The 16,165-nt window shown below is 46.9% G+C and overlaps 1 protein-coding gene across 8 annotated transcripts in view; it reads right to left on the reverse strand.

Annotated features, from left to right (window-relative positions):
* Positions 1-14,947, reverse strand: part of SLC25A16 (solute carrier family 25 member 16) — a 114,056-nt gene extending 99,109 nt beyond the window's left edge. For 6 of the 8 annotated variants that reach the window (XM_063607703.1, XM_063607708.1, XM_055092914.1 and 3 more), the window contains exons 1-2: positions 12,636-14,947; positions 3,437-3,529 (exon numbers count right to left, since the gene is read on the reverse strand). In XM_063607703.1, the coding sequence (XP_063463773.1) occupies positions 3,437-3,529; positions 12,636-12,765 (223 nt within the window). In that variant the 5' untranslated portion in view covers positions 12,766-14,947. Of the gene's footprint in view, positions 1-3,436; positions 3,530-3,769; positions 11,422-12,635 lie in introns of those variants that run through there. The other 2 variants (XM_063607704.1, XM_003815908.5) reach the window with 2 other exon arrangements.
* Positions 14,948-16,165: the final 1,218 nt, after the last annotated feature.

The following is a 16,165-nucleotide window of genomic DNA, read 5'->3' on the forward strand; positions in this document are numbered from 1 at the left end:
CCGTGAGCTGAGATCGCATCACTGCACTCCAGCCTGGGCAATAGAGCAAGACCATCTCAAAAAAAAAAAAGAGGAAAAGAAAAGAAAAGAAAAGAAAAAATATTGATAAGAAAATGAGTTATAATTAATATACCACATAAATATCCATTCAGGTTTGTAAGAATAACACTTTTAAAATGCAGTTAGAAAAATAACTCATTGTTATTCACCCTGTTAAACATCTTTCTATAAAACGATATTATAAAAATCAAGCACAGTGCCCGCGCGTGGTGGCTCATGCCTGTAATCCCAGTACTTGGGGAGGACAAGGCAGGCAGGTCACCTGAGGTTAGGAGTTTGAGACCAGCCTGGCAAACACGGTGAAACCCCATCTCTAGTAAAAATACAAAAATTAACTGGACATGGTGGCACACCCCTGTAATCCCAGCTAGTCAGGAGGCTGAGGCAGGAGAATAGTTTGAACCCAGGAGGCAGAGGTTGCAGTGAGCTGAGATTGAGCCAGCCTGGGCAACAGAGAAAGACTCCATCTCAGAAAGAAAAAAAAACTAACGCAAATAATGTTTTGGCCGGGAGCAGTGGCTCATGCCTATAATTTCAGTACTTTGGGAGACCAAGACAGGCAGATTATTTGAGGTTAGGAGTTCGAGGCAGCCAACATGGCAAAACCCTGTCTCTCTACTGAAAATACAAAAATTAGCCGGTCATGGTGGCGGATGCCTGTAATCCCAGCTACTCATGAGGCTGAGGCATGAGAATGGCTTGAACCCTGGAGGAGGAGGTTTCAATGAGCCAAGATCATGCCACAGTACTCCAGCCTCTGGGCGACAGAGCAAGACTTTGTCTCAAAAAATAGTAATAATAATAGGCCGGGCACAGTGGCTTTCACCTGTAATCCCAGCACTTTGAGAGGCCGAGACGGGCAGATCACAAGGTCATGAGTTCCAGACCAGCCTGGTCAATATGGTGAAACCCCGTATCTACTAAAAAATACAAAAATTAGCCGGGCGTGGTGGCGCGCGCCTATAGTCCCAGCCACTCAGGAGGCTGAGGTAGGAGAATCACTTGAACCCGGAAGGCGGAGGTTGCAGTGAGCAGAGATCACACCGCTGCACTCCAGCCTGGGCAACAGAGTGAAACTCCATCTCAAAAAATAATAATAATTAATGTTTTGATCCTTGCATATGTATCATTGACCACATTTCTGTTTACTTCCTTAGAATAATCTCCTAGAACTGGAACCGCAAGGTCAAAGAATAGGTACTTTTTGAGACTTTTACGCATATTGCCAAAATGCCCTCCAAAAGACTAAACAATTCTTATTCTCACCAATGACAAGTTATTGAAGTGTCCATGTTAATCAAATGGCTGGTCTGTAAGGAACAACTAAGGTATTGATTTTTTTTTTTCAGACGAAGTCTCGCTCTTGTCCCCCAGGCTGGAGTGCAATGGCTCGATCTCAGCTTACAGCAACCTCCACCTCCCAGATTCAAGCTATTCTCCTGCCTCAGTCTCCCGAGTAACTAGGATTACAGGTACCTGCCACCACACCCAGCTAATTTTTGTATTTTAAGTAGAGACGGGGTTTCACCATGTTGGCCAAGCTGATCTCGAACTCCTGACCTCAGGTGATCTTCCTGCCTCAGCCTCCCAAAGTACTGGGATTACAGGCATGAGCCACTGCGCCTGGCCTAAAGTCTTGATTTTTTTTTTTTTAACAAAGCAAGTGGCCGGGTGCGGTGGCTCACACCTGCAATCCCAGCACTTTGGGAGGCCGAGGCAGGCAGATCACCTGAGGTCGGGAGTTCGAGATCATTCTGACCAACATAGAGAAACCCTGTCTCTACTAAAAATACAAAAATTAGCCAGGCGTGGTGGTGCATGCCTGTAATCCCAGCTACTCGGGAGGCTGAGGCAGGAGAATCACTTGAACCCGGGAGGTGGAGGTTGTGGTGAGCCGAGATAGTGCCATTTCACTCTAGCTTGGGCCACAAGAGCAAACTCCGTCTCCAAAAAAAGAAAAAAAAAAAAAAAGCAAGCACTGGATTCTTCTTGCACAAATATTTCTAGAATGCTTTTTAAATTAAGCGTTAAAAAGGAGTAATTATTTCAGTTTTGCATTTTTAAATTTCATCTCCCATCTCTTATTGCATTTAAAAAATCAGACTGAGGCCAGGCTCGGTGGCTCATGCCTATAATCCCAGTACTTTGGGAGGCCGAGGCGGGTGGGTCACTTGAGTTTGGGAGTTCGAGACCAGCCTGACCAACATGGAGAAACCCCATCTCTACTAAAAATACAAAATTAGCCAGGCGTGGTGGCACATGCCTGTAATCCCAGCTACTAGGGAGGCTGAGGCAGGAGAATCGCTTGAACCTGGGAGGCGGAGGTTGCAGTGAGCCAAGGTCGCGCCATTGCACTCCAGCCTGGGCAACAAGAGCGAAACTCTGTCTCAAAAAATAAATAAATAAATAAATAAATAGTAAAAAATCAGACTGAGTTGTTACGTGTGCCTGTGAACAATGTGACTAATTAATCCCAATAAACATGTAATATTTGCTTCAATGATTCCAAGATTTGGGCTAGGAAAATATCAGCATCCTAAAATGATAATATATATAACCACTACTGCAAATGAAAGGATTATAATGGATAAGAAATATATTCTTTGGAAAATTTGCCCCCTTTCCTTTTTTTTTTTTTTTTTTAAATTTGCCCCCTTTCAAGTTCCTGAACCTACAGAGAAAAAACAAATAACAAATTTTCCCATTTGAAATGCTCGTTTCCTGGTGCCGTAAAGAAATAGTATTTGAACATAAATTTAATTTACTTAGCAAGGTCATTTTTATTTTTTGCAGAAAGGGTATACTCGCCAGCAGTTTTGCCACGAAAGTACACCGAACAAAGGAGACAGGGTCATTTATAACCTGACATGTCCACCCTACTGCTGTGTCCAGTTTCCATTGGCTGGAACGGGACCTCACAGCCTGTATTTGTCCCGACTGGCTAGCAACTTAGAACTTTTTAAAAGAGGCAAAGGCAGAGGAGCACAAGGGAAGGAGAAAGTAACCTGTGGAATGCTGGGGAAGGTAAAAAAAAACACCTTTAAATAAGGAAGAGGAACAAGCTATGACCTAATGCTTGCTTGGAGCAGAATAAGCATGCCAGGGCAAACATTTAGGCTAAATTGTGGGAGCTAAGAACATAAAGTACATTGATTTTTTTAATCATGGCTAGCAAATATTTAAGAATGTTAGCACAGGTCTTTGAATAAATTTTGCTTCTGAGAGAAGTTACTATTTATTCCTAATTAAATGGGGAAAAAAGTCTTTAAAGAGGAACCTCTACTTTACTTTTTACACCCCCAAACTTAAATTCCCTTTTTTGCCCACTTTCCACAATATTTTCATTCATTTTTATCTTTAGCATCTATTAACTCACCTAAATGCTTGTAATGGTGATTGTGAGCTTGTAATAAAACCTTTACTCGATCCAATGGAGCAACTGTTGTTTTGGCACAGCATCCAGCAATACCTAAAAATTTTTCAAAAGGTCAGGAAGAAATTGCGTACCATTTCTTTCCAGATGGAAATCATTAGTTGTTCAGCCAGCAAACCCTCTAATCTCTAATTCAGTCTCCATGAGTAAATCTGCCCACAGCATACGGATATGCAGATGACTGGTCCCCATTCCCTGTAACTTAATAAGTGAGCATGATTACACTGCTAAAACTTACTAAAACAAATTTTAGTAGTGTAAATCGGCATCTAATACCTGAGGAACGCTGGGAATCTTGCTAAAATGTGGTTATGGAGACAGACACTTCAAGGTATTTATCCAACTGCCAGGTTCTGTTTGAAGTAACCTCCTCTTCTTCTGGAACATTTTTACGGAGACAGACACTTGAAGGTATTTATCCGATTGCCAGGTTCTGTTTGAAGTAACCTCCTCTTCTTCTGGATCATTTTTCATTGAAACAACCAACTTTTACCCATAAAATTAGTCATCCATTTATACATTCAGCAAATATGTATTTCGACCCTACCATGTGCCACTGGGAAAAAGTATAGATGAAAGTAGAATAAAGTGCATACATGGGCTTTAGCATAGGTCAGAGTCCAGGCCAGCCCTTCGAGCTTGGCATGCTTCTAAAGCAATAATATAGACTTCTCTACAATACTGTACATCTAGTAATGACTTGAAAAAATGGGTTGCTCCTTTTATAAAAAGGTGAATAACAGGCCAGGCACAGTAGCTCGCACCTGTAATCCCAGCACTTTCGGAGGCTGAGGTAGAAAAATTACTTGAGACTAGGAGTTTGAGACCAGCCTGGGAAACACAGTGAGACCTCATCTCTACAAAAAATTTTTAAAAATCGGCTGGGCGCAGTGCTTCATGCCTGCAATCCCAGCACTTTGGCAGCTCGGGGCGGGCAGATCTCCTGAGGTCAGGAGCTCGACACCAGCCTGGCCAACATGGTGAAACCCCGTCTCTATCAAATATACAAAAAAATTAGCGAGGCATGGTGGCAGGCGCCTGTAGTCCCAGCTATTTGGGAGGTTAAGGCAGGAGAATCCCTTGAACCCAGGAGGCCGAGGTTGCAGTGAGCTGAGATCACGCCATTGCACTCTAGCCTGGGCAACAAAGCGAGACTCCATCTCAAAGGAAAAAAAAAAATTAGCAAGGCATGGTGGTGTGCCTCAGTACTCAGAGACTAAGGCTGGAGGATGATGTGAGCCAACAGTTGGAGGTCGCAGAGAGCTATAATTGCGCGGCTTCGCTCCAGCCTAGATAACACAGCAACACCTGGTCTTTAAAAAACAACAAGTCCGGGCACGGTGGCTCACGCCTGTAATCCCAGCAATTTGGGAGGCCGAGGCAGGCGGATCACTTGAGGTCAGGAGTTCGAAACCAGCCTGGCCAATATGGTGAAACCCCATCTCTACTAAAAATAAAAAAATTAGCCGGGCATGGTGGCGGCTGCCTGTAATCCCAACTACTGGGGAGGCTGAGGAAGGAGAATCTCTTGAACCCAAAAGGTGGAGGTTGCAGTGAGCTGAGATCACACCATTGCACTCCAGCCTGGGTTACAGAGACTATGTCTTAAAAAAAGAAAAAAAAAGAAAACACAAATAAAATTTTAATTTTAAAAATCCATATTCTGAGATATCCAAAAATAAATTGTGGCTGGGAGCCGTGGCTCATGCCTGTAATCGCAGCACTTTGGGAGGCCGAGGCGGGCAGATCACGAGGTCAGGAGTTCAAGACCAGCCTGGCCAACATGGTAAAATCCCATCTCTACTAAAAACACAAAAATTAGCCGGGCATGATGGTGCGTGCATGTAATCCCAGCTGCTTGGGAGGCTGAGGCAGAAGAATTGCGTGAACCCAGGAGGCAGAGGTAATAGTGAGCCGAGATCGCACCACTGCACTCCAGCCTGAGCAACAGAGCAGGTCTCGGTCTCAAAAAAAACAAATAAAATAAATAAATAAATAAATAAATAAATAAATAAAATGTATTTTTTTACTCAAATATTATATCCACTATGTTTCCATATCAAAGCTCTCTTATCCGAACTAATGAAAATAATAGTTGGCCAGGTACGGTGACTCATACCTGTAATCCCAGCGCTTTGGGAGGCCGAGGTGGGCGGATCACCTGAGGTCGGGAGTTTGAGACCAGCCCAACCAACATGGAGAAACCCTGTCTCTACTAAAAATACAAAATTAGCTGGGCGTGATGGCGTGTGCCTGTAATCCCAGCTACTTGGGAGGCTGAGGCAGGAGAATCACTTGAACTTGGGAGGCAGAGGTTGTGGTGAGCCGAGATCACACCATTGCACTCTAGCCTGGGCAACAAGAATGAAACTCCGTCTCAAAAAACAAAAAAAGGCTGGGCGCAGTGGCTCATGCCTGTAATCCCAGCACTTTGGGGGGCCGAGGTGGGTGGATCACGAGGTCAGGAGTTCAAGACCAGCCTGGCCAAGATGGTGAAACCTTGTCTCTACTAAAAATACAAAAATTAGCCAGGTGTGGTAGCGGACACCTGTAATCCCAGCTACTCAGGAGGCTGAGGCAGAGAATTGCCTGAACCCGGGAGGCAGAGGTCTCAGTGAGCTGAGATTGTGCCACTGCACTCCAGCCTGGGTGACAGAGTGAGACTCCATCTCAAAAAAAAAAAAAAGTAAATCATAATCATAGCTATCCAAAATTATGGGTAAACTAAAAATAATATGCATTTGGATACATTTGGTTTCAGAATATTGTATATTATCTTCTCAGTTGTGTATGAATTAACTGTATAATGAATTATTTAGGCCAGGTGCAGTGGCTCTCGCCTGTATTCCCAGCACTTTGGGAGGCCGAGGTGGGCAGATCATCTGAGGTCAGGAGTTCGAGACCAGCCTAGCCAACATGGTGAAACCCCATCTCTACTAAAAATACAAAAATTAGCCAGGTGTGGTGGCACATGCTTATAATCCCAGATACTTGGAAAGCTGGGGCAGGAGAATCGCTTGAACCCGGGAGGCATAGGTTGCAGTGAGCCGAGATCATGTCACTGCACTCCAGCCTGGGCAACAAGTACGAAACTCCGTCTCAAAAAAAAAGAGAGAAATTGTTTAGAATGTATTCAATAAGTACTTTTATATAATAGTATCTTTTTTTTTTTTTTTTCCAGGCTGGAGTGCAATGGTGCGATCTCGGCTCACTACAACCTTCACCTCCCAGGTTCAAGCGATTCTCCTGCCCCAGCCTCCCGAGTAGGTGGGATTACAGGAACCCACCACCTCGCCCAGCTAATTTTTTTTTTTTTTAATCTTTAGTAGAGAGAGGGTTTCACCATGTTGGCCAGACTGTTCTTGAACTCCTGATCTAGTCATCCACCCGCCTCTACCTCCCAAAGTACTGGGATTACAGGCATGAGCCACCGCACCCAGCCTATTTAATAGTATCTTAACTTGCTTTCACACTACGATAGTCCCCCCTTATCTGCAATTTCACTTTCTGCAGTTTTAGTTACCACCAGTCATCCATGTTCAAAAAATATTAGATAGACAATCTGTAAATAAACAATTGACCCGGGCACAATGGCTCATGCCTATAATCCCAGCACCTTGGGAGGCCTAGGTGGGAGGATCACTTGAGGTCAGGATTTCAAGACCAGCCTGGCCAACTTGGTGAAACCCCGTCTCTACTAAAAATACAAAAATTAGGCCAGGCGCAGTGGCCCACACCTGTAATCCCAGCACTTTGGAAGTCCAAGGCAGGCAGATCACCTGAGGTCAGAAGTTCGAAACCAGCCTGACCAACATGGAGAAACACTATCTCTACTAAAAATACAAAAATTAGCTAGGCCTGGTGGCACATGCCTGTAATCGCAGCTACACGGGAGGCTGAGGCAGGAGAATTGCTTGAATCCAGGAGGCAGAGGTTGCAGTGATTCACAATCGCACCATTACACTCCAGCCTGGGCAACAAGAGCAAAACTCTGTCTCAAAAAAAAAAAAAAAAAAAAAATACAAAAATTAGCCAGGCGAAGGGCCGGGCATGGTGCCTCACATCTGTAATCCCAGCATTTTGGGACGTTGAGGCGGGCAGATTGCAAGGTCAGGAGATCGAGACCATCCTGGCTAACATGGTGAAACCCCGTCTCCACTAAAAATACAAAAAATTAGCCGGCATGGTGGCACGTGCCTGCAGTCCCAGCTACTCGGGAGGCTGAGGCAGGAGAATCACTTGAACTTGGGAGGCAGAGGTTGCAGTGAGCCAAAATCGCGCCACTGCACTCCAGCCTGGTGACAAAGTGAGACTCCGTCTCCAAAAAAAAAGGAACACACAGACACACACATACTCACATTTAATATCAAGTGCCAACAAGGCAGTGGGGATACAAAATGGAATAGACACTTTAGAAATACTTTGACAGTTTCTAATTAAAACCGGCTGGCTGTGGTGGTTAATGCCTGTAATCCCAGCACTTTGGTGGGCTGAGGCAGGAGGATCACTTGAGCTCAGTTCAAGACCAGCCTGGCCAACACGGCAAAACCCCATCTCTACTAACAGTACAAAAACTAGCCAAGCAACACACCTGTAATCCCAACTACTCTGGAGTCTGAGGTGGCAGAATCGCTTGAACCCAAGAAGCGGATGTTTCAGTGAGCAGAGATGGTGCCACTGCACCCAGCCTGGGTGACAAAGCAAGACTCCATCTCAATAAATAAAAAATAAACACAACGAGGACTGGTGCAGTGGGTCATGCCTGTAATCTTAACACTTTGGGATGCCGAGGTGGGCAGATCACTTGAGGTCAGGAATTGGAGACCAGTCTGGCCAACATAGTGAAACCCGTCTCTACTAAAAATACAAAAATTAGCTGGGTGTGATGGCGCGCACCACCTGTAGTCCCAGCTAATTGGGAGGTTGAGGCAGTAAAATCGCTTGAACTCGGGAGCCGGAAGTTGCAGTGAGCTGAGATCATGCTGCTGCACTCCAGCCTGGACAACAGAGAGAGACTCTGTCTCAAAAAAAAAAAAAAAAGAAAGAAAAAAGAAAAGAAGGAAATACATTACTTATACATGCAATGTGAATGAATCTTAAATGCATTAAGGTAAGTGATGGAAGTCAAACTCAAAAGGCTACATACTATATGACTCGATTTATATAACATTCTGGAAAAGTCAAGACTACAGAGATAGAAAAACAGATCAGTGGTTGACAGGGGTTGCAGATGAGAGGAGAGGAATGTCAAAGAAAAGTGGAAATAAAGCCAGGCACAGTGGCTCATGCCTGTAATTCTAACACATTGGGAGGCCAAGGCAGGTGGATCACTTAAGGTCAGGAATTCGAGACCAGTCTGGCCAGAATGGTGAAACCCGGTCTCCACTGAAAATACAAAAATTAGGCCAGGCACGGTGGCTCACGCCTGTAATCCCAGCACTTTCGGAGGCCGAGGCAGGCGGATCACGAGGTCAGGAGATCAAGACCATCCTTGCTAACACAGTGAAACCCCGTCTCTACTAAAAATACAAAAAATTAGCCAGGTGTGGTGACACACGCCTATAGTCCCAGCTACTCGGGAGGCTGAGGCAGGAGAATCACTTGAACCTGGGAGCTGGAGGTTGTAGTGAGCCAAGATTGCACCACTGTACTCTAGCCTAGGCAACAGAGTGAGATTCCTTCTCAAAAAAAAACAAAAAACAAAAAACAAAATTAGCCAGAAGTGGTGGCACCCACCGGTAGTCCCAGCTACTCTGGAAGCTGAGACAGGAGGATCACTTGAACACGGGAGGCGGAGGTTGCAGTGATAATCAGGCCACTGCACTCCAGCCTAGGCAACAAAGCGAGAATGTCTCAAAAAAAAAAAAGTGGAAATATTTTGGAACTACTCTATATCTTGACTGTGGTGGTCATTACACAACATGTTTGTCAAAGTGCATTTAACTTAGCCAACAACGATAGCTCTTTTTTTTCCCCCTTTCACGGAATCTGGCTCTGTTGCTCAGGCTTGAGTGCAGTGCTGCGATCTGGGCTTACTGCGACCTCCGCCTCTCGCGTTCAAGTGATTCTCCTGCCTCAGCCTCCTGAGTAGCTGGGACTACAACAGGTGGGCGCCACCATGCCCAGCTAATTTTTGTATTTTTTGTACAGACTGGGTGTCACTATGTTGCCCAGGCTGGTCTCCAACTCATTAGCTCAAGCTATCCCCCCTACTCAGCCTCCCAAGGTGCTGAGAATAGAGGCCTGAACCAGTGCACCCGGCCATAGATCTTTTGTTCTCTGATTTATACCAAGCAAGTCGGAGGCACATAGTTGGAACTCGAATATTTTCCGTGTGAATAAATGTCATTTTTTTTTAATTGAGAGGGAGTCTTGCTCTGTTGCCCAGGCTGGAGTGCAGTGGAGCGATCTTGTCTCACAACAACGTCCACCCACCCAGGTTGAAGCGATTCTCATGCCTCAGCTTCCCAAGTAGCTGGGACTACAGGTGCGTGCCACCAAGCCTGGCTAGTTTTTTTGTATTTTTAGTAGAGACGGGGTTTCGTCATGTTGGCCGGGATGGTCTTGAACTCCTGACCTCAGGTGATCTGCCCACCTGAGCCTCCTGAAGTGCTGGGATTACAGGTGTGAGACACCTCACCTAGCCTAAATGTCATTTTATCAGCAGTAGAACAAAATAATTAAATCCCGAGGCCTGGATTGGTGGCTCATGCCTTTAATCCCAGCACTTTGGGAGGCAGAGGTGAGCAGATTGCTTGAGGCCACGGGTTCGAGACCAGCCTGGCCAACATGGTAAAACCCTGTCTCTGCTAAAAATATAAAAATTAGGGCCAGGCACAGTGGCTCACGCCTGTAATCCCACCACTCTGGGAGGCCGAGGTGGGTGGATCACGAGGTCAAAAGATCAAGACCAGGCCAGGCGTGGTGGCTCACGCCTGTAATCCCAGCACTATGGGAGGCCAAGGCGGGCGGATCACGAGGTCAGGAGATCGAGACCATCCTGGCTAATATGGTGAAACCCCGTCTCTACTAAAAATACAAAAAATTAGCCGGGTGTGGTGGCGGGCGCCTGTAGTCCCAGCTACTCGGGAGGCTGAGGCAGGAGAATGGCGTGAACCCGGGAGGCGGAGATTGCAGTGAGCCGAGAGCACGCCACTGCACTCCAGCCTGGGCAACAGAAACTCCATCTCAAAAAAAAAAAGAGAGATCGAGACTATCCTGGCCAACATGGTGAAACTTTGTCTCTACTAAAAATACAAAATTAGCTGGGTGTGGTGGCACACACCTATAGTCCTAGCTACTCAGGAAGCTGAGGCAGGAGAATCTCTTGAACCCAGGAGGCAAAGGTTGCAGTGAGCTGAGATGGCACTAATGCACTCCAGCCTGGGTGAGAGTAAGACACCGTCTCAAAAATAAATAAATAAATAAATTAGCCAGGCACGGTGGCGAGCACCTGTAATCCCAGCTACTCGGGAGGTTGAGGCAGGAGAATCGCTTGAACCAGGCGGCAGAGGTTGCAGTGAGCCGAGATCGCGCCACTGCACTCCAGCCTGGGCTACATAGTGAGACTCCATCTCAAAAAAAAAAAAAAAATTAACTGGGCATGGTGGTGCACGCCTCTAATCCCAGCTACTTGGGAGGCAGAAGCAGGTAAATCACTTGAACCCGGATACGGAGGTTGCAGTGAGCAGAGATCGTGCCGCTGCACTCCAGCCTGGCCGACAGAGTGAGACTCCATCTCAAAAAAGAAAAAGAAAAAGAAAAAAAAATTAGCCAGGCATGGTGGCATTCCCCTGTAATCCCAGCTACTTGGGAAGCTGGGTCAGCAGAATCACTTGAACCCAGGAAGCAGAGGTTGCAGTGAGCCAAGATCACGCCACTGCACTCCTGCCTGGGTGAGGGAGTGAGACTCTGTCTCAAAACAACAACAACAACAAAAAACTTAATACTGCTGCAGTCTTCAGATATTATCTTTCTACAAATCCTCATAATGTGAGGTTTTTTTTGTTTTATTTTATTTTGTTTTTGAGATGGAGTGTCTCTGTCACCCAGACTGGAGTGCAATGGCAGGATCTCGGCTCACTGCAACCTCCACAGTGATTTAGGCGACTCTCCTGCCTTAGCCTCCTGAGTAGCTGGGATTACAGGCGAGTGCCACCACGCCTGACAAATTTTTGTAGTTTTAGAGACAGGGTTTCATCATGTTGGCCAGGCTGGTCTCAAACTCCTGACTTCAAGTGATCTGCCCACCTCAGTCTCCCAAAGTGCTGGGATTACAGGCGTGAGCCACCCTGCCCAGCGAATTTTTATTGTTTGTTTTTGTTTTTTTCTTCTTTTAGGAGAGGGTCTCTCTCTGTAGCTCAGGCTGGAGGGTAGTGGTGTGATCATGGCTTACTGGAGCCTCGATCTCCTGGACTCAAGCAGTCTTCCTGCCTCAGCTTCCCTAGTAACTGGGACTACAGTAGTGAGCCACTGCACACAACCTCAATGTGGAATTTTTAAATTTTTGAATCTTAAATAATTAAGTAATGACAACCCAGAGAAGTAATTAAGGAAGGGTGGAGCTTGAAGGCCCAGGAAATTCCTAAGAGACAATATGAACTTTTTGATCCCAAAGTCACATCAATAATAGGGCTTGTCAAGTACTGTGTCACAGTTTACTAGAATCACTGGAACCAGTTTTGGCTGTAGACAGTTTTGCACAATTTTCCAGTAGTCATTAAAAAGCTGATCTCCAATATTTGTTTTCCTTTAAGCAAACAGCAAAATCCAAGTCTACACTGGGTCACTCACGGTTTTTATAAAAGAAAGGAGTGCCCAGCATGTCTCACTAAAACCCCAGTGTCTCTGTAAGGGATCCTCCTCTTTTCCCTGTTATCCAGCCCTGAAGAATGGGTGCCTGATTCAGACCTTCCACCTCCCCAGCCTCTGCCGGAGTGCCAAAGGTCCCACTCCCCATAACCTAGCTGTCATTAGTCAAGTGATTACTAGAAAGAGGTTACAGCAGGTCAGGGCAGACATCTAACAGAACATTGAAGCAGCCAGAGTCCAGGAATGCCATAGAGGCCGCTTGCATCCCACTTGCCCACAGTCCTGCCCCCGCCACTCAGAGCGCGGCTGGCTCTTCGTGGCATGGACCCACCTCCGGCCAGAAAGGAGCGCAGCCAGTAGAAGTCTCTGCGGGTTGTGGGCCCTCCGGCCCCTGCCGCCTGCGGCATTGCGGGAGGGGGATCGGCCGTCGCCAGGGCTGCCGCGGCCGTCGCCGCCGCCATCAGGACCAGGGTCGCGTCAGGAGCCTAGGGTGCCAACTTACAGAACACCGGACGGGACCATAGCCGGAACAGGCGGTGACAGGAGGCTGACCGCCCCGCCGGCGGGGCAAAGTAACACCCGGCGGCGCGGCGCCGGCTGATGGCGTACAGCAAGGGCGGGGCCTGTGTCACGCGCCAAGGGGCTCTGCCGGGAGGGGCGGGGCCAGGACGCGGAACAGGGCGTCACCCAGGCTCGTAAACTCCTCCATCCCGCCTCACCGGGCGTTGCCACTGTCAGTTCACTGCTCAGGCCCCTTCTGTTCGGACGGAAAAAGGAAACGGTAGGCAGTGAGATGGTCCCATTAAAACCCACAACCTGGCCGGGCGCGGTGGCTCACGCCTGTAATCCCAGCACTTTGGGAGGCCCAGGCGGACGGATCACTTGAGGTCAAGAGTTCAAGACTAGCCTGGAGGCCGGGCGCGGTGGCTCACGCCTATAATCCCAGCACTTTGGGAGGCTGAGGCGGGCGGATCACAAAGTCAGGAGTTCGAGACCAGCCTGGCCAATATGGTGAAACCCCGTCTCTACTAAAAATACAGAAATAAGCCGGGCGGGGTGGCGGGCACCTGTAGTCCCAGCTACTCGAGAGGCTGAGGTAGGAGAATCACTTGAATCCAGGAGGCAGAGGTTGCAGTGAGCTGAGATAGCGCCACTGCACTCTAGCCTGGGTGACAGAGTGAGACTACGTCTAAAAAAAAAAAAAAAAAGACTGGCCAGGCGAACATGGTGAAACCCCGTCTCTACTAAAAATACAAAAAATTAGCCAGGCGTGAGGGCGGACGCCTGTAATCCCAGCTACTGGGGAGGCTGAGGCAGGAGAATTGGTTGAACCCAGGAGGCGGAGATTGCAGTGAGCCTAGATCGCACCATTGCACTCCAGCCTGGGCGACACAGCGAGACTACGCCTCAAAAAAATAAAAAATAAAAAGGCCCACAACCTTAGAAAGCTCTCTCCTGTCTAGTCCCTTGACCTATATTGACCACTGACCAGTAATCGCCTATCGCGCTTTTTTTTTTTTTTTTTTTTTTTTGAGACGGAGTCTCGTTCTGTTGCCCAGGCTGGAGTGCAGTGGCGAGATCTCTGCTCACTGCAACCTCCACCCCCTGGGTTCAAGCAATTCTCCTGCCTCAGCCTCCCTAGTAGGTGGGATTACAGGCGTGCAATACTACCCCTGGTTAATTTTCGTATTTTTAGTAGAGACGGGGTTTCCAACATATTGGTCAAGGCTGGTCCGAACTGCTGACCTCATCGGATCCGCCCTCCTCGGCCTCCCAAAGTGCTGGAATTGCAGGCGTGAGCCTCTGCGCCCTGCTCTCGGAGCTGTATTCTGACCTCCCTAAGATGCAGCCTTTCTTTTTTTTTTTTTTTTTTGAGACGGAGTCTCGCTGTGTCGCCCAGGCTGGAGTGCACTGGCCTGATCTCGGCTCACTGCAAGCTCTGCCTCCCGGGTTCACGCCATTCTCCTGCCTCAGCCTCCTGAGTGGCTGGGACTACAGGCGCCCACCACCACGCCCGGCTAATTTTTTGTATTTTTAGTAGAGACGGGGTTTCACCGTGTTAGCCAGGATGGTCTCCATCTCCTGACCTCGTGATCCGCCTGCCTCGGCCTCCCAAAGTGCTGGGATTACAGGCATGAGCCACGGCGCCCGGCCAAGATGCAGCCTTTCTAACCTGCGGCTTCTCGCTTTTTCAGGCATGTTTTGACTTGCTTCCATCTCCCACCAAATCAGCTCTGCCTTGTCAGAGCTCCTCACTGAACACCAGTTTCTGCCCTCCCTAAATCCCCCACTAAGCTTCCATTCCTCCCCTACCACCTCTGCAAAAAAAAAAAAAAAAAAAACACAACCAGGCCTGGCGCGGTGGCTCATGCAGTAATCCCAGCACTTTGGGATGCCACGACTGGCGGACCACCAGAGGTCAGGAGTTCGAGACCAGCCTGGCCAACATGGTGAAACCTTGTCTCTACTAAAAATACAAAAATTAGCCAGGCGTGGTTGTGGGTGCCTGTGGGTGCCAGTAATCCCAGCTACTCGGGAGGCCGAGGCAGGAGAATCGCTTGAACCTGGGAGGCGGAGGTTGCAGTGAGCTGAGATTGCACCGTTGCACTCCAGCCTAGGCGACAAGAGCAAAACTCCGTCTCAAAAAAAAAAAATATATATATATATATACACATATGTGTATATATGTGTATATATGTGTATATATACACATATGTGTATATATGTGTATATATGTATATATTATATATACATATATATAAAATATATATATATTGCTTCTTATATATATAATATCTTGCTAAAGCAGGTGATTCTTTCTTTTCGGCCCTACACATTTCACAAATAGTTCTGCCTTTCCAGGCAATCCTGAATCTGTCTTCCACTCAGTTCTCCAATTTGTTTGAAATATTTGTTTTTTGGTGCCGTAAATAAATAGCACTTGAACATAAATTTAATTTATTTAGTAAGGCCATTTTTACTTTTTGCAGAAAGGGTACACTCGCCAGCAGTTTTGCCAGGAGAGTACACCGAACAAAGGAGACAGGGTCATTTATGACCTGACGCATCTACCCCACTGCTGTGTCCGGTTTCCATTGGCTGGAACAGGACCTCACATTTTTTGTTTGTTTCGATTGGCTAGTAACTTAGAACTTTTTAAAAGAGGCAAAGGTAGAGGGGAACAAGGGAAGGAGGAAGTAACTTGTGGAATGTTGAGAAAGGTAAAAACACTTTTAAATAAGGAAGAGAAACAGGTTATGACCTAATGCTTGCTTGGACCAGTATAAGCATGCCAGGGCAAATATTTAGACTAAATTGTGGGAGCTAAAAACATAAAGTACATTGATTTTTTTTATTATGGCTAGCAGATATTTAAGAATGTTAGCACAGGTCTTTGAATAAATTTTGCTTTTAAAAGAAGTTGGCTGCGCGCGGTGGCTCATGCCTGTAATCCCAGCACTTTGAGAGGCCGAGGTGGGCGGATCACGAGGTCAGGAGATCGAGACCATCCTGGCTAACACGGTGAAACACCTTCTCTATTAAAAATACAAAAAATTAGCCAGGCGTGGTGGCAGGCACCTGTAGTCCCAGCTACCCGAGAGGCTGAGGCAGGGGAATGGTGGGAACCCAGGAGGTGGAGCTTGCAGTGAGCCGAGATCGCACCACTACACTCCAGCCTGGGCAACAGAGTGAGACTCTGTCTCAAAAAAAAAAAAAAAAAAAAAAAAAAAGTTATTATTTATTCCTAATTAGACGAGGAGGAAAGTCTTTGAAGAGGAACCTCTATTTTACTTTTTACAAATTCCACTGACCTCTGCTTCCTACCAACCTCAAGTCTCTGCCCTAAACTCTGAGGAAACT

This window comes from Pan paniscus, chromosome 8, assembly GCF_029289425.2.
Source record: "Pan paniscus chromosome 8, NHGRI_mPanPan1-v2.0_pri, whole genome shotgun sequence".
NCBI classification, from domain to species: domain Eukaryota; kingdom Metazoa; phylum Chordata; class Mammalia; order Primates; family Hominidae; genus Pan; species Pan paniscus.